Source organism: Apis florea, unplaced genomic scaffold (assembly GCF_048593485.1).
Source record: "Apis florea isolate Af1SG1 unplaced genomic scaffold, ASM4859348v1 contig_2492_pilon, whole genome shotgun sequence".
NCBI lineage: Eukaryota > Metazoa > Arthropoda > Insecta > Hymenoptera > Apidae > Apis > Apis florea.
Genome location: NW_028256593.1, coordinates 2,904,552 through 2,923,976, shown reverse-complemented (window position 1 = coordinate 2,923,976; position 19,425 = coordinate 2,904,552). Strand labels below are relative to the sequence as shown.

At 34.0% G+C, this 19,425-nt stretch overlaps 1 protein-coding gene across 1 annotated transcript in view; it reads left to right on the top strand.

Moving 5' to 3' along the window:
• LOC100867051 (metabotropic glycine receptor) overlaps positions 1 to 19,425 on the top strand; it is a 146,016-nt gene that overhangs the window by 86,364 nt on the left and 40,227 nt on the right. Inside the window, exon 5 of the mRNA XM_086906187.1 lies at positions 1,604 to 1,804. Coding sequence (XP_086762313.1) covers positions 1,604 to 1,804 — 201 coding nt within the window. The remainder of the gene's footprint in view (positions 1 to 1,603; positions 1,805 to 19,425) is intronic.

Here is a 19,425-nt window from a genome sequence, read left to right as displayed (position 1 = left end):
CCAACTTAAGTCCCGATACGATTTACGATTTACTGTAATTTGTAGCTTGTGTATATACAAGGAAATAATAGCTATCCGTTTATGCTGTTAAATATTTCGAGTCGTACGATTCGACATCGATCGAACGAACCAATTATCCGGTTGTGAATCCGTCGATGGGATCGATTATGTGAATCTTTCTCAGAAAACGTGGGTTCGAAATGCGTGACGGAATGTTGGAACGCGTTTAGAATTCGATATCATGGCTCGTCTCTCGATGAATCTATCGATGTTTCGTATTAATTGTGTGATTAATTTTTACATCAAGTTGAAAAATATATTGTCGCGTTTTCGTTATTTTATTCCGAGAGAAAAGAATTTTCAAAATGAAGAAAAGAGGCTGGATCTTGGTTAAAAATGGGGTTTATACGTTATTATAAGAGAATATTGACGGTCTCCTCTTTTGATACCCCCTTTTTTCAATCGCTGAGAAAACCTGTCCATTTCTAAATTTCTTCCTCCTCATTTTCTCTGCCAGGCCTTAATTGTTCGCGTTAGTTACAGAATTAACGAGGTTATCGCTGTGATCAACGGTTAAGAACGTAATCTAACTCCAATAGGTCTTTAATCTTCCAACATCCGTTCCATTTATCACCTAATCTAACCTAACCTAACCAAACTTTCCGCGCATAAACATCGGTTTCTCCTTTCACACCAAACCCATCATCATTATATCGATCCCATTCATCGTGTAAAACGAAATAAAAACCAAAAAAAAAAAAAAAAAGAAAAAAATTCTTCATACAAAACAGCTTCTATTCCAAAAACAAAGACTCGAATTCCTTCTTTCAAATTTCTTCTTTGAAAATTCGAACGACTCGAGACACTCGACGAGTAGATAATAGACGTAATTTGTTCGTTTTGTTGCAAAGATCCAAGTTTATCGTCGACGCGCTTGCCGCCGAAATTGCTAAGCTAAGCTCCGCCCACTTTCAGGGAAATGCGTGCGCGCTCGCCACGGCGTAGTAAAAAATCCGCTGACTCGGCTCGATGGGCCGTGGAGTGGGGGAAGGTTAGGTCAATGATGCGTGCGAGCGAGAGGGATGCCGCATTGAGAATCCGTTACGAGGGACGAAACGGTTATCTCTGTTGAAACGAAAAGAAGCGTTTTAAAGGGGAAGCCTCCTTGCTCTTCAATTGTCAACGGAAATGTATTCAATAGACTCGATCGATAAATTAGGCGATAACTTTTGAATTTTTGTGCCAACTTGAACAACGATATTATTATTGTAAATTAAAAAATATCGAATTATTTGTAATAAGACAAGAAAAGAGAAATTTGATGTTGAATCGTAAATTTACGAATTTATTAACATTTTGTTGCACAAATATATATATATCGCACGTACTTTGAACACATTATATTTTCTTTATGAATTGAATATTTGAATACTTGTTTTCAGTTGTATAATAATTCGTTTCCTTTTCTTTCTTTTATTCACAGCTTTTTATCCGAAGAAAAAAAAGAAAAAGAAAAATGAATTTTTCCTTCAAAAATTTTTATCGAAAATACATACTTGCGTTTCTTCGTCTCAGCTTAATTTTCGTTTGTGCGTTTCAACAGGGGGAGGAGAGCCAGTACGACGAGGATGGGGTGTTCGAGTGTCTTCCCTGTGCCGAGGGTTGCGAATCCTGCGAGGACGACTCCCCGTGCGTGGTATCCTTGAACTGGCTGATGAGAACCGCGATTCTCATCCTGGAGTGCTGTGTCATCGCCTGTTTGCCGGCGGTCGCCCTTTTCACTTGGAAATACGGGAACGTGAAGGCAAGTGGGCTGCCTTTTTTACAATAACGGATGAATAGATTTTTTTTTTTGTTGTTCTCACGACAGGAGGTGTAATTTAATTTTTAAAAAAGGAGGATAGTTTCATTATGTTCGAATTTTTTTTTTTTTTTTTCCTCTTTTCCTTTCTTTTATCATAGAATGATTTTAAAGCTTGGTCAATTAAGGAGAGAGAAAGAGAAGAAGGTTGGAGGAAAAATGGCGTATTCGTCGAAAGAAATTCCATTAGCAGAATTTTTTTTCGTAACATGGGATAGATTCTTGGTTTTTATCGATCAAAGGTGGTTGGACGAAAAATGGCGGGTAAAATGAGCCTCAACTCAAGAGAATCATTCGTGGATAAATTTATTTCCATCGATATATTTAATCTATAAAATTTATCGTAAAGATTTTTTAAGCAAAACTATGGATGATGAAATTTTATTTATATCAGAATTCCTTTCCTTTTTTTCTTAATTGACGCAATCGTTGAAAATAATCGAAACTTGCATATCTTTAAACCGATCATCTTAATCTCAAAACTTGAGATTGCCTTTTGAGTCAACAATTTTCAAACCGGATTTAAAATAATCAAAACTCGACGCTGTCCTTTCCCACGTCATCTTCCCTTGGAAAAGTCCCTCCTTCGTATTCTCGAAGAAATTCTATCGATAAGAGTTGGCGGCCATCGTCAAAGGGGGCCTGGTCTTTAATCCAATCTAACAAGCTGCACTGTTCAGTGGAGCAGTTTAAAAACTCTTGACGAAAGAATCAGGGACGAAAGTTGATCCATAGTTGGGAATTAATTAACTCGGGGCCGAGCTGCCTTTTCAAACCTGATTATTTTGTCGTTGGTGATCCGATCCGACCGCTATTCCCTTCCAAATGCAAATCACTTCTCTGAATTGCAAAATTGTGGTGCAGTTTTCAGATGTAAACCGAGATTGCCCCCTGTCCTGTGCAGCCTTTGCCATGTCACAAGTAAAATTACGCAATTGTGTCAAATGACAGAAGTGTATTTAGAGATAAAGAGTTGAAACGCTTTCCAATTATTTGGGATCATTGAAATATATCATTTGATAAAGGAAAATTGCTTTAAACGTTTATTGTTGCAATTTGATATTTGAGCAATGATCTGATTTGAATGATGCAATTGTGTCAAATGACAGAAGTGTATTTAGAGATAAAGAGTTGCAACGCTTTCCAATTATTTGGGATCATTGAAATATATCATTTGATAAAGGAAAATTGCTTTAAACGTTTATTGTTGCAATTTGATATTTGAGCAATGATCTGACTTGAATGATGCAATTGTGTCAAATGGTAAAAATGAGTTGCTTCCCAATTATTTGAAATCATTGAAATATATTTTTTAATAAAGGAAAATTGCTTTAGGGATTTAAACTTTATTGTTGCAATTTGATATTTAAGCTTTGCAATGATCTGGTTTGAACGATGAAACAACGAAACGTAATTTTGATTGATTGTTATATTTATTTAATTCAAAATCATGATATTTGCGAATTAGAATACGTATTATTTTCGTATTACAAAAAGGGATAAAAAAAGGAATCCATTAAGACAGTTAATATCTTAAATAAGATGATAATTAAGATCGGGTAAGAGAATGTATTCGCAGGAAGGATTAAATTACTTTCAATTACACTTCACGTCAATTTGTAAAAGAATCCTTGTCACTTGTCACGTGTACAAGAAAAGACAAGTCTATCAAAAAATAAAAACCGTTTCTTTTCTTAGCTTGATCATTTCTATTATTCGTCCAATTCTATCTGTCTCACTTATTTAATCATTCTACCAATTCCACTCCTCAATCCTCAATTATCTTCTTACTTCCATATCGAATTAAAAGACAAACTCCATCGAGTTTCTCACGTATTCGTACATTCTGACACGTGCGTCCATCTGGACAGATCATTTTCTTATCTCATTATTCCTCTCGATCATTATTCGTGCCAGATACCATCGATTCTAACACTTTTTAATCGCACTAACTGCGATGTGAGATAGGAAGTGGATTCTTCTATGGGGATAATGGGTAGGATTCGAGCGGATCAGAGAACAATCGGGGGCCCGAAAACGTTGAACTTCAACCAGTATTCGGGGCTGTATTCCATTTCTGCCCGATAATGGAAACTCTTCGGCTAACGAATCCTGTCCTGTCCAATCATCCACCGTGATTAAAGGGAGAAAAGCTTCGAAACGATGAATAACAGGCCGTTTGTTTCCCTCTCCCCAACAGAGGAATTCTGTGTTGGTCCACCTTCATGTCCTCCTCCTCCCCCTCCTCTCGATAATTGCTCGTCTCGAATTCGCATTTTTGAAAAATAATCGCGTGAGCCAGTGGAAACAGGCATGTTGTCCACCTTCCTCTCCAGGAAATTAAAATCTCGAGTCCATCGAATCGAAAACCTATAGACCTAGCTTTTTCATCTTTGAACTCTGCTGATTTTGAGATTATTTTTTTTTTTTTTTTTTTTTTTTAGGGAAGAGTGGAGGAAAGATACAAGGAATTAAGGAGAAAATTTTACAAACAATGTTGTATTTTGGATCCTATATGCGAAGAGATATTTAAAATACTTAAAAAAAAAGAATTATTTGTGAATAAGACATTTGGGGAAAATATTTTGCAAAGGTAAATGGATCGATTGATCTTTATTTCACTCTTGATTGTGATATTATTTGTTTAAGGGAAAAGTGGAGGAAGAGAAAACGATGAAGTAAATCTAAGAAATCTAAGAAAATTTTAGGAGTAGTTAGAGAGTAATATGATATTGTGTTTTGTTAAGTGATGAGGAAGTTGCAAAGAGAAGATGACGAGATATTTAAAAAAGATATAGATTTTTAATTCTACTGATTTTATGAAATTATTTTTCTCAAAGTGGAGGATAGATCTAAGAAATCTAAGAAAATTTTAGGGAACAGTTATTAAGAGGAAGTGTGCAATGCAATGAGAAAATGACGAAGTATTTAAGATACTTAAAAAAGAACTATCTCTGAAAGAATTTGACAAGTTGAATTAAGAAAACAATGCATAAGACATTTGGAAAAATATTTCTAAAAGAAAGGATAAATGGATCGATTGATCTTTCATGATTTCACTCTTGATTGTGAGATTATTTGTTTCAGAGAAAAGTAGTTGTAAGAGTAGTTATAATATTGAATCATATGTGTGAAGAGGAAGTGTGCATCTGGGTGTACGAGAAAACTAGGTATATAAGATGCTTAAAAAAAAGATATTTGCGAAAAAACTTGACAAGTTGAATTAATTGAGAAAATAAGACATACGAGACAAATATTCGAACAAATATTTGCAAAAGAAGTGGTGAAGATCGTTTGGGACGAAATATATAAAGAGAAATTTGTGAAATTGAAGATAGAAACGCAGAAAGATAATAGCAGAGTTTACAGGGATTGGATAAAATAAAGTTTTAACGAATTCTAAACAAATTCTGGATAAATCAGGATGTGGCCTTAATCCATCAAGTCCAACGAGAGACGGTAACGGAATTACCTTCCAATCTAAAAGACTATCGAGAGTCCGGGTTGATAAATTCGCTTTAATTAACCGGAAACAAGCGGGAACCTAAGCTTCGAGGCAGTTTCTGGCAACTATCGAGTTGTTATGGGAATTTATTACGCGAATAGCCCAAAGACAGAATTGTTCCCACCCGTTTCGCAAGTTTGTGCCACCAAGTCGGTGCTGATAAGATTTCGACAGATTATGAAACTCTTCCACTAACTAATATACAAGTTTCACGTAATAGTAAACTTAACCCTTCCTCCATCTAACGATTGGCTATTTCGTTGCTTAAATTTTTTCGTTTCGTTTTCTTTCCATTTAACTTCTCCTTTGATATTGCACGAGTAAATATCAATCGGAGATGAATCGATACTTTTATCAGTTACTTGTCCAGATTATATTAATATTCCATAGTGATATAGAAAATAAAAAAAAAAAATCTAGAAATTTTCATTTTATGTGCATTACTCTTTCTGTTAGTTGAACACCACCATTTCAATGCAACTTTCGTTTTAGAGAAGCCAATAAATATATTCATATTTCCATACTCGATGTTTCGCGAGGATGAATCTTATTTTTCATATTATTATTTTCTATGTAAAGGAACTCAAAGAAGTCAAAGGAACTCTAAGAAATTTAATAAATTGTTTTTTACTTGTCTACTTTTCTTTCATCCTTTGAAATTCACACAAATTGGTTTTTTTAACCATTAAAGAATTATTTTCACATCATTATTTTTTTATTTTATTTATACTTTATGTTTGTCACAAATTCCATTAGCTGCAAAGAATATTTTATTATTATAACTGAATTAAAACTTGTTTCAATGCCTGTTAATTGAAACATAAAAATAAAAAAAAGGAATTGAAAACGAAATAATTTCAAAGGAAATTGTAAAATATTTTTACAATTTTAATATAGTATAAAATAATTGATTAATTAATTATTCAACTAATTATTAATAACATAAAATCAATGTCGTGTAACGGAATCACAAATTTAATTCTAATAAATCATTGTAAAAAATACGAAGGACACAATTAATCATTACGCGTGTAAAAATATAAATTGATTATCGTGCACAGTAGAATAATAGATTTTACGATGAATCAATCTCTCCTATTTCTTTGCTGCAACATGCATTGTCATCCAACGCGGTGCATCCGACCGTCGTCGACATTTTCGTAAAAAAGGTGGAATTTCAACTTCGTTACAGTCGACTTGTGTACTCGCGTGATACTTTTTCCACTTTTTCTGGCTCGTAAATTACGCTCGAAAAATAATTTGTCGAGAGAAAAACACTGTGTATTTTCCTCGAGAGAAAGAGGAAAAGGGAGGGAAATATCCGGTTACAAATACCGTTCCTTATTTCACGAAATAACATATTTCCTCTTCAACGATTCGAAAAAAGAAACAAAAAAAATTCTCCTTTTCAATTTCTCACTTCTCTTCTGGACAACCTTCTCTCTCTCTCTCTCTCTCTCTCTCTCGAATTATTCTTCGAAACTCTCCTGATTCCGTGATTCCGGGACTGACTTCCGCCAACTCCGCCATTTATATTTTTGCCTCCTCCCCTCCCTCTCTTCTTTCGAGTCTTTCAAGTCTGGATGGATTCTCCCGTAATCTCTCGTGGAAAACTGGCCGTCGAAACTTTTCCTCGCGCTCGAAAGACCACGGGACGATGACCAACCTCGATTTTATAGAAAAGTTCTTTCCTCGTTGAAGATATTTTTTTTTTTTTTTTTTTAATTTTTTTCCTCGAATAAAGCGCGCTGCTCTTTCACTTCGAAATGTTCTCAATTACAATGGATATGTATATATATGCGTATAAAATACAGTTTTGTTCGATAAAGATGTTTTAATTTCACGGAATATTAAGTTTGGATAATATGTCGGGGGAGAAACGACACGTAGAAACAACATCCATTGAATTATTTCGATATCGATCATCAATGTCTTTCTTTCTCTCTTTCTCTCTCTCTCTCTTTCTCTCTCCAGATTCGTTCTCGTTATTCTGTTTACCGCTTTTAAATAATTACACTGCGCATCAAATTGGCACAGTATCGTATTGCGCTGGTATATTTACACGAGAAGGGAAAATTCAATTACTTTTGGGGCAAATCGATAATTAGGAATGCAAATAAAATTAATAATCAACGGTAGTTACAAAATGGATATAAACAATCGAGTTATGATTCGAGTTTATTGCTTGTTTAAATTATTGCGACTTTATCGAAGCTATTTGAAATACAAGATACAAATTGTTGAGAAAAAGAAAAAAGAAAAAGGATTATATACGATCGCATTGAATCGCATCGAAACGTGAAATCGGTGGCTAATTACCGTCGGCCGATAAATCGATCTCGCAGTTATATCCGATTATTGCTCAGATGCGTGGTATAATCGCGTCGAAATATCGTTATACAAAGGCTTGTTAATCGAAATAACGTTCACGAGATGATGTTACGCATCTATCGAATCTGCAACGAGTTGACCACCACGAGCTCCAAACCGGTGGTGTGCGAAATGCAACAAGTTGCAGAATTCTAGTCTTTCTTGATACGTGTGCTCGTTCATCCGTGCAGCGCCACGTACGAACGAGTATCCACTTACTTGCGTCGCGGAGACACGAGAGAATCCAAGATTCGGAACGAGTTGTGTCCTTTCGCATTTTTTAATTTTTTCGAAAAATTGGGAAGATCGTTGTGAAAGAGGGAAAGGAGGAAAGATAATTTTTGTGAAACAGTGTAAATTTTTACATTCGTGGGAAATAATATGAAGTAATTACGATTCTAATTCAAATTTTAAATTCGTGTTTTAAAAATTGAAGATCGTGGCCAAGAAGGGATAACTGTAACAAATTCTATATTTAATGTAAGTTTGCAGGAAATTTTTATGAAATATGAAAAATGGTAAAAATGGTAAAAATGGTAAAAATGGTAAAAATGGTAAAAATGGTAAAAATGGTAAAAATGGTAAAAATGGTAAAAATGGTAAAAATGGTAAAAATGGTAAAAATGGTAAATCCGAATGCGTTTTTTTTTTTTTTCTTTTTGAAACGAAGTTTTGAAAGGTAAAATATTCGTAATGGAGAAAGAAACATATTATAAATTTTTCACGGAAAATTACGTGAGATTTTAATTTTAAGTTTGTTTCAGAAATATTAAAGATCGAAAGATGAAAAAGGTCAAAATGTTATAGATTCATTCAGGAGAACAACAAATTTTAGAATTAATTTTAAGAAGTTACGTGATAAATATAAATAATTACAAAAATTTCGTGACTATTTGAATAATTGACATAGAAATAATAATCTCGTACGTATACAATTTTCTTAACATTTTATATCAATATTTAATTATAATAATTGATGATTATTACGTTATTATTTATTAAACTTGATCTCGTTTCTACGACCAGAGGTCAAACATTTTATCAATTATATAAACATTTCTCGTTTCATTGTGCAAATATTTAAAAAGCAGATGTTTTAAAACACGATTAGATAATTAACAATATTGTAAATGGAATATACATATTTCAACAGATTAAACAGAAGTAAATCTATTCAATTATCGGTGTATTCCATTTGTCTGACTAATAACAGGGATATTCCACTTGATTAATCAATTATCGAGGCATTCTGCTATGAACTGATATGTTCTTTCTTTTTTTTTTTTTTTTGATCGGCACTTAATCGATATACGTGACGCGTAAATTATTCTTGAGTGATAACAAATTAACCTGAAGTTTAGTTTAAACAAGATTTAATTTAATGTATTTTTTTGTATATTGTTTTTATATAATTATGAATTATTTACTTAAATCTCTCTTTCTCTCTTTATCTTATCAATAATTTATATTATATATTATATTAATGTAACAGAAGCAAAAATTTTATAAATATTATTTTTTAATTTTTTCAATTTTTTTTGAAACGAAAAATACTTTTGATAGATTTCATGGTAACAATTTCGAATTTAAACAGATTAAATATAACACCATATATATATATATACATCGAAATCGCGAATTTTGCATTTTTATATAAAAATTTCAACAATTGATGAAACAAATTGACGGATTGAAATATCGATGGAATTACACACGAATACGATAGAAATAACGAATTAATAACAATTCAAATCGATGCACAACAAATGATAATACACTTCAATCGAAACGAATAAATCCTTCTCTTCACGAATCTTCACACACTTCTCTGTGGGATTTACTTCTAAAATCCAATATATATATATATATATATGTAGACGTTTCTCGACGACAAATTCCAAAAAATTATTATTCCTATCGTATTGAGTGGTTGTAGAGGCGGGTCAATTTTTCGGGTAGGGAGGAAGAAAATTCACGAAAATATCGTTTCCTCGTGCGAGCATAGAGGGAATAAATCGCGAGAGAACATAAAAGGCGAGCCGGTGGAAATCGTGGATGCACGTACGGTTGCAAGGCTGTCAGTGTGGGGCGTGAATGGAATAAACAGGGACGCGCAAAAGTTGGCCGGAAGCCATGCATCCCGCTCGTGTACAAGTTATCTCTAAGATGGGTGGCTGACAACCGAGACACCAGAGAAGATTCCATGCGTGTAAAAATCCATCGAAAAAGCAGAAATACAGTTTTTTCTTTTTCTTTTTCTTTCTTTCTTTCTTTCTTTCTTTTTTTTTTTTTCGTTTAACGTTTTCAATCTTTGAGGAAAATTGAAAATTCACAATGCGTGATCCTATTTTCTGTAGCGGCTGAGACGATATTTTTTGTTAGCTCTATTTTTTCGATTAAATTATCGAGACGATTACTTGACTCGTGATAGAATTACGCGACCGGTTCTCAATAAAAAAGTTAAAATTAATTTTGTCAAAATTTCTGTCTGATAATTACGAAAAGAAGACTCGAGATTTTTTGAGTTCTTTTGTGATAGATGGAATAACAGTTCTCTTTTTCAATGAAATGAATAGTAGAATTGCACGAAGAATTCTCAAATGAAAAAATTAATCGTTTCAAAATTAAAAAGAGAAGACCTGAGATCTCTGCCTCGTTCGATAAATAAATAATTCAACAAAATTTCTACGTTTTTAATAATTACAAAAAGAAGACTCTTAAATTCTTTTATAGATTTTAGAACGAAATTTATAATTCTTTTTCCCAATGAAACAAAATGAATAGTTCTCAATAAAAAAAAAGTTAAAATTAATTGTTTCAAAATTAAAAAGAGAAGAGATCTCGATAGATACCAAATTATTTTATACCTCTTTTTTTTTTTTTCAATAATAGAATTACACGAACGATTCTCGATAAGAATTAAAATTAATCTCTCCCTTTCGATAGGCAATTAAACAAAATTAATTTCCCCAAAATTTCCACTAATTTTCTTAATTAATTACGAAAAGAAGACTCGAGATCCTCTTTTCATAATTCTAACGACCCATGCAATCACGAATCTTCGTTCCATACGCGTCTCTCCATAATATACAATCCCGCGACACAATGGGTGTCGGCACACAGGCAGATCCCTGTGTTACACGTTGCTTTAATTCACTACCTCGTTCATATCGTAGCGTGGTTGCTGTACCTAGCCGAGTTCCGCTTTTCCGCCCGATGAATCGCGCGAACATCCTCTTCTCCTCCCCTCACCCAATCGATCCATCCGACGATTCATCCGCGCGAGAATCGTTGGTGCAAACATCCTATATCGTCGCCAGCTTGATTGCGTTTTCGTTGCGTTTTCGAGGCGATAAATCAACTTTTGGTTGCACAGAGTCGGCATATACCGAGAAACGAAGGATTTCTCGTCCTTTGGTGGCAAGAATTAGCGACGTCTGTCTGTTTATCGAGAGAATAGGTTGGCGAGGCTCGTTAGCCTGCGTTGTGGAACCAGATTCCATCGTCGTTCCACGTGTAAAGACGTCATCAGAAGATTGGAATTTATGGATGGTGTATTCACGTTCCAATCGTTGAAGTTTAAAGAGGCCGAGTGTAGAGTTGGAAACTAAAAAGTGGGAATCCAGGTACAAGTAAATATTTCAGTAAGTTTCTCGAGGACGTATAAACGTATATGGCGTGTCTTTGATGTTTCGGGGAATCGAGATCGAAGGTATCAATTGGAAAGCAAACTGGAAATTGGAGGGCCGAGTTTTTAATAAGAGTCAATCGCTTGAAACTCAAATTAAACTCAAAATTAGAGATTTATCATACATAGCTCGGATGATGATCTTTGGTATTTAAGAGTTATTAAATTGTAATAGGAATCAATTGTAAATTTGGTAACCAGAAGCTAAGACTCTTGAAAATTTAATATTTAAAGTCCAATCCTAGAATGTAAATTAATTTTCAATTTAAATTTCGAAAATAAAATAAAATGCCACTCTTGATCGAAGATACTCAACATCATTTTGATCTACAATCGTTTGTGACTTCGAATTTGAACCATAAGTTACTGGTTGTTCGAAAAGTAATTCCGTTTTCTCACACCAGTGTCGCTAGTTTATTCAGCCAACTTCGTTCCAAATCGTGTTCTTGTTGTATATTTCGAGAGTTGGCGTTTCACGATTCATCTGTAAGAAAAATTCGCTTTGCTTGTGTTTTTCGCGCATGATTACAAAGATTCAAGGCCAAAAAAGGTACATTTCATTTTACTTTTTTATCGAAAAAATAAGAATGCCGTTCAGGCAAGAAAAAAGTTACGCGAAGTCTGTGGAGAAGAAGATGTATCAACGCCAGTGTGAAAACTGGTTTTCAAAATTTCGTTTCGACGTTGTCAGTCGAAGCTGATGAAGACAAAATAAAGGCATCGATCGAAGCGAATCAATGAAATAACCACGAGATTGAATTTGTCGAATTCGACTGTTCATGATGTTCATTGTCGTGAAAAAAAAAAAAATGAAATTACTTTTCGAACAACTTACAATTTTATTATAACTCCAAGAAAGCTATTCTCTGCCTCGACAATTCCATCTAGAGACTATTCCACGTCACAATAAACAGTTTTCAAGAAGATAGATCACTCTCGATGGACCTTTATCGTAGTCGTTCAATTCAATTTCTCCGACCTAAGTCAGTTCTACATTTCTTCTGAACATTCAGCGGATGCACAAAAGCTATCGTGGGAATGCCACCGATATCACAAGCATTCACGCGCTTGAAAAATAATTGCTTTCCTCTGTTTTGTCGGAGCTGAAAGCCCTGAATGACAATCAAGTTTCTGGCGTAAAAAGATCTCTCTTTTTTTTTTTTTTTTTTTTTTTTGATATTTCTCTTGAACAACGAGAAAAATAGAAAAGGGTATTATTAGAACTACATATAAATGGAATAGATATATATATATATATATATATATATATATATATCAGTGTATAAATCAATGTTGTCGTGCCAAAAAAATGTTACTCATTGAAATTATTAGGGAAATGATTTGATTTGATTAATATAAAATTAATATAAAATGAGAAAAAATATATTAAATATATATTATCTCATTTAATGTATAAATGAGATAGGAATAAGCCTCGGAAAAAGGAATAGACAAAACAGACAGTGACAATTATAAACTTAGCACTAATCTAGCCTAGCCTTAAACTATGGCAACCCATTTACAAAAAGCAGCTCGAATAAAAGAGAATCAACTCGAACAGAAAACGTGAGAGCAACAAGGAATGAAACGTCTAAGGCAAGAATTGCCAAAAGTAAGAAGAGGCAAGAGCAATACAGATAACATCAAACAAGATGAAAACAATTTAATTAGAAAAATAACACGTAATAAAGAAATAACGGGGAAAATATTCTGAATTAACATCATGGTTGTTCCTAAAAAGGAGAATATTCCAACTGTCTCCACCCGCATACGTATGTATATCTGGATTTCCCAGCTCTGGGAATAATCAAACTTTCCCAACTTATTACAACTAGTGTATTACTTTCACGTACCGTTGCATCTTTCAGCCGAGTCTTTCAGATTATTTAAGGACGAGTCGTAAGCATCCCCCTCTCCCTTCTTTCAAGATTTTCGAGAGTGGAGGAATGTAATTTAGTCGGCACGGCAGCAGTTTTAATGAGTTTCTTTGAACGCTGAACTTGGCTGGGATTTCCTGGCTTGGTCGAAATTATTAAGCCGGTTGTAACGCGTTACGTTTACGCCATATGTGCGTCTGGAGGGAGGAGGAGGAGGAGGAAGGTAATATCGCCATGTCGGATAGATTAACCCTTTGCCTCCTCTCGGTGACCGTGGCCAAAGGTCAATTGAACAACAAGGGCGAGGGTCGTAGAGGGGCTGAGAGCTGCTTATTGCACGCGAGTTACACCTGACGCGTTTAAATGCGCATAGGTTGGGTGCGATATCTCCCAATATGTGTCGTCTTTTCCCAACGCCTCCCCAACGGAGTGGCTGATCTGAACCTAAGCCGAGCTGTGAATTTATAATCGTTCGAATGGCCAGTTTCGATGTCCCGCCATTATAACCCAAATCTAAACATGGCCAATTTGTTGAAGTGATAATTAATGATAATTCGCCTGTTCAATTCGAGCCTCCAAGCCGAATTCGGACTGTGAACTCTGTTTTATCCGCCTGATCATTTTGCGATTCTTCGTTTTTTTTTTTTGGCTTGTCTTTTACTTACGTGCTGTCTTGATTTAGATCTATATATATATATGAAGTAGTTATACTATTGAATTCGAACATTTATTTGCAATGTTAACCTATAAAATTGTTCTAGCTTATTATATGTAGAAATTAGAATTTACTAAATTGGAATATTTTTTCCCCTGTAGATCTAACCTATAAAATTGTTTTCTTTAGATTTTCGAAAAATTCTTTGCAATATTAATGAAATTGTTCTCTTCAGCTTTTCGTATATATAGAAATTAAAGTCTACATGGAATATCATTTTCCCCTGTAAATCTAATTTACGCCAAATTGTACTACTGAAACTAAAAATTTTTCTACGATATCTAACCTATAAAATTATTTTCTTTCGAAAAATTCTTTGCAATATTAACCTATGAAATTGTTTTCTTCAGTTTTTCATATGTATAGAAATTAAAATCTACTTGAAATATTTTTCCCCTGTAAATTTAATTTACGTCAAATTGTATTATTGAAACTAAAAATTTTTCTACGATATCTAACCTATAAAATTGTTTTCTTTCGAAAAATTCTTTGCAATATTAACCTATGAAATTGTTTTCTTCAGTTTTTCATATGTATAGAAATTAAAATCTACTTGAAATATTTTTCCCCTGTAAATTTACGTCAAATTGTACTACAGAAATTAAAATTTTTTCTACGATATTTAACCCATATTAAAATTGTTTTTTTTTTTTTTTTTTTTTAAATTTTTCTTTCATAGAAATTAGAATATTACAATACTTTCTCCCTCTAAATCCTACGTTAACATAAAACTATATCATCAAAGATTTGTCCGGCAGCTGCAACAATTGAGGTTAGATTTACGCTCGCGATTGCCGACAATCAATTTGATTCACTTACCGGCCGCCGCCGTTTCGTGGCGCGCTTAAACGTTTTTCTTCCGAGAAGACAAATGGGTGGGGAATAGCGCGGAACGAAGACAATTAAATAGGCGGTTTAATGGAACGGCGAAACTGACCCTCCGATTCGACGATCACAAAGTGGTAATGAGACCGCACATACGGTCTTTAGCCCATAGCCCATTAGTGTAACAAGTTGCCACAGTTGTGACGGTTACTATCCCGGAAATTATTGCACAACAGCTGAATCACGTAGGGACAATTGTGCTCAAGCCATCCGCGAATTGCGGAACACGTGCCAAACCGAGTGGAATTTTCTTCTTGAAAATTCTAGCTCACTGCGCCGAGTCAGCAGCGCAAAGCTGCTTTTGCGGCCAATGGATACAACGTTGCCGCATATATTATTCATCGTGCACCTGATTTTAGACTTGGTATTCGTTGCCCGAATTTCTATTCATCGGGGCTTGCCAAATTGAATTAAAAACGTGGCTAATCGATACGACTTTTTTTCATTCCCATTATTATTATTATTATTGTAATATTAGAAAGTGATATTAATAATTTTATAAATTAAATATCGTGATTTTATCCAATAAATTGGAGTTATAATAATAATAATTATTACGTTGGAATTTTTGTTAAAAAACAATTTCTTTTTCGATCATTTTGGAATCAATTTTTTATTTTTAAATTGATAAATAACGGATAAATAAAGCAGAGGATTTCTCGAAGAATTGTACACTCTCGAAGTTTTAAACGGAGTAAAATATAAATGGCATTCCGCGAAAAAATAAGAAAATATTTAGATACTCTCGACCGATAATGTGCATACAAGAAAAATAACGATAAGCACCTTATGAGACGGTGTCGAGTAAGAAATTTCTCGGAAGAAACTTTTCACGAGGACTAGTGGTATAAGCCGATACATAGTCAAACCTATTTTTCAGGGAGCATTAATACAACACCTTTACAAAATATTTCTACAAACTAAGAAAGAAAAATCGAGCGAAATAATTTTCATGATAAAAAAAATATTCGTTCACCGAAACTTTGATGTCTTCGAAGAAAGGAAGAAAGAAAAGTAAAATCATAAGTATTTCTTTCGTTTACATTTTTAACATTCTTAAAATAAAAAGAAAAAGTAATTAAATCAATTGCAGGAGTATCCGATCTTAAATTTTGAACAAAATTAATTTTTCACGCGGAATAAGAGATTGAATGAAAACTAAGGGGTCGGGATTCAACTAAATTTGTTCATTTACAGTCTTACTTCGCTCTTTCTTCGAAACGTTTAATGTAATTACAGAAGTAGGAAGTAAGATGAATGCAAATCCGCGACGTGGCTGGCGCACAGACGTAATCTCGTGCCTGGTCTCGTGAATCTATTTTTTTCTCTTTTTTTCTTCTTTTTTCACTTTCGCAAGAAAAGGATTTGCACGAGGAAAGAAAATTAGTCTGCCACTCTCCCGTGATTTAATGTTAGAAACTCTTTCGAGGGGGGATCGGTTGGCGTTTGCTTAATTACTGTCGGTATCGCTTTCTTCAAGCGAGGCCAGCCAACCAATCAGCCAGCCAGCCAGCCAGCCAGCCAGCCAGTCAGTCAGTCAGTCAGTCAATCTCACGGCCTATATCATAAAAATATTCGAACAGGCGTTAAAGTTCTTCCAACTTCGATCATTCTGCGATTTTTTCTTCATTCTCCATTCTTCGACTTCGATTCGATTGGTCAGAACGATTTATAGGAAAGGGAAGTTTATCCAACGGGTTGAAAAGTTTGAATAAATTCTTATTTACGAAGGGAAAAGTTCGAGGAAATCGTCGCCTGGTTAGAATAGCCAGTAGTATTGGATAACATATCGTCAGACATATGGTTATGGACGAATGGTTGGAACGTAGAAAAGAACAGAGACAGTTTTCGTGAATACGAATGGAAATGAATCGAAACATCGATGTTTGAAGCTAGTAGTGTAGCTAATTGTTACAAATTTGACAGAATAATGTTTGAATAAAAAAAGGTTGTATCCTCAAAATTGTCAGTTTGAATTAAATTTTAAGCAGCAACTATTCGATACACTCGATCGTTTCTACGATAGATTTCTGATTGCAACGAAGTTTGCAAGTAGTACAGGTCAATTTATAAATGAAATAATTAATATTGATAAAAACTTGAATCGACATGGCTCGTTACATGCCTTCATAATTAATAATCAATGGTAAACTACTGAACATGTATAACTGGAATATTCATCGTTGGTGGCTATACATATCAATCCATGCATATGAACACGTATGCAATATTGAAACTTAGACGTGCCTTTAATTAATTATTCCAGTAGTAGCGGTCAGTCATTTCAGACGAAATACGACAATTAAGATAAAACGTACAAATTCTCGTTAAACTTTACAACGGTATGTTTACAAAAACATATGACCAAATTGAACAAAGCAAACAACCTGGCAAGAATATTAATTTACATCTCTTTCTTGCTCGTCAGTAGTATAGATCGATAAAACACACCAAATGAGATCTTTTTATCGAAAACATGATAAACCGCTTCTCTGTTCAGCGTTTAATTATTCTCAACCTTATTTATCGCTTAATACCAAATTCATTTATTCAAAATGAAAGATATATATATCTATACATATTCCATTTTCCATTTTTGTATCGATTCGCTTGAAAAAATTCTGAAAATCACGTTCGAAAAAAAAAAGAAGAAAATTGGAGGAGGATCGAGTTTTTATGGATTTGGAAGCCATCTTGGGAACGATCTCGAGGAGGAGGAAAAATCGTGAGGGAGAATTAACGCGATCGTGGAGATCTGTTGGTGGAAAATTAAGAAGAGTGTCCTTCGGGGCAAGAATACAGGAGAAATGATTAGCCGAAGGGGAGCTTTCGCAGAGCGGTTTCTCCACTGTTCTTCCTCCACTTCGAGCACCCGTTAAGAACCCCCTCCCCTCGCCTCCTTTCACTTTGTCTTTTCCACTCCATTTTCTTCCGGCTTTTCTCGCCTTCACCTACCTATTACATTTTTATCTCGGCCCATTAATGGAGCATCGAACGTGCACCGAGTAATTTACCAAATATCGCTCGCAATATGGTATTGGATTGTACGGAAATGTAATTCCATTCTTTCACACCAGTGTCGCTAGTTTATACAGCCAACTTCGTTCTAAACCGTGTTCTTATTATATACTTTGGCGTTTCACGCTTTATCCATAAGAAAAATTACAAAATAACAGAAATGCAAGATCAAAAGGAAATTATTTTCGACATATTTTACCTTTTTATTATCGAAAAGGTAAAAATGCTGTTCTCGAGGGTATCAATTGCAAAGCAAACTGGAAATTAGAGGCCCAAGTTTCTTAAGTATTTAATAAGAGTCAATCGCTCGAAGAACTCAAACTTTAAATTAGAGATTTATCATACGTAGTTCGAGTGATATTTGGTATTTAAGATAAATTGAATTTGGAGAAATCAATTGTAAATTTGGTAGCCAGAAATTAAGATTCTTAAATTTAATATTTAAACATCGAATCCTAGAATGTGAATTAGTTTTCAATTTAAAATTCGAAAATAAAATAAAATGTCACTCTTGATCGAACATATTCAACGTCATTCTCATCTACAATCGTTTGTGACTTCGAATTTGGATCACAAGCTATTGGTTGCTCGGAAAGTAATTCCGTTTTCTCACACCTGTGTCGCTAGTTTATTCAGCCAACTTCGTTCCAAACCGTGTTCTTGTTATATATTTCGAGAATTGGCGTTTCACAGTTTATCTGTAAGAAAAATTCGCTTTGCTTGTGTTTTTCGCTTATGATCACAAAGATGCGAGGCCAAAAGAAGATCATTTTAGTTTTTTATCATTGAGAAAGTAAAAATACCGTTCAGGCAAGAAAAAAAGTTATACGAAGTCTGTAGAGAAGAAGGTGTATCAACGATGCGCCAGTGTAAAAACTGGTTTTCAAAATTTCGTTCCGGAAATTTCGACGAAACTAATTAAGACAAAATAAAGGTAGATCGAAGCGAATCGACGAATAACAATATGCCACGAAATTAAATTTGTCGAATTCAACTGTTCATAATGTTCATTGTCGTGAAAAAAAAAAAAACGAAATTACTTTTCAAACAATCCAATATTTAAATTACTCTCGTAATGTATTCGACGACTATTCTGTAACCAATTATTTATTTATCATTCGATCCTATCAAGTGGAAAATAAATTTATAATTTCCAATTTGCTTTGCAATTGAAAAATTGTGCATATGGCGCGAAGAAGTTGGTCGAACTGTAAATGAAAAGATAGAATTTAATCTTTATTATTATTATTAAATTGTAATTGTTATTAAAAAATTAATAAGAAGAAGAAAAAATTATAATTTTAAAATTCGTATCCTTTATATAGTCTAGAAGAAGAAGGAAGCTTCCTCGAAAAAGAAAAGAAAGGAAAATAATTATACGCGAGATTAATTAATTTAATGTTTCTCATAAAAGAGGGAGGGCAACTATCTCTCGTCTCATGCTCGAATCTCATACTCGAAGATTCATCCAACGTTTCGAGGAAATCGTTATCGTTGAAACACGAG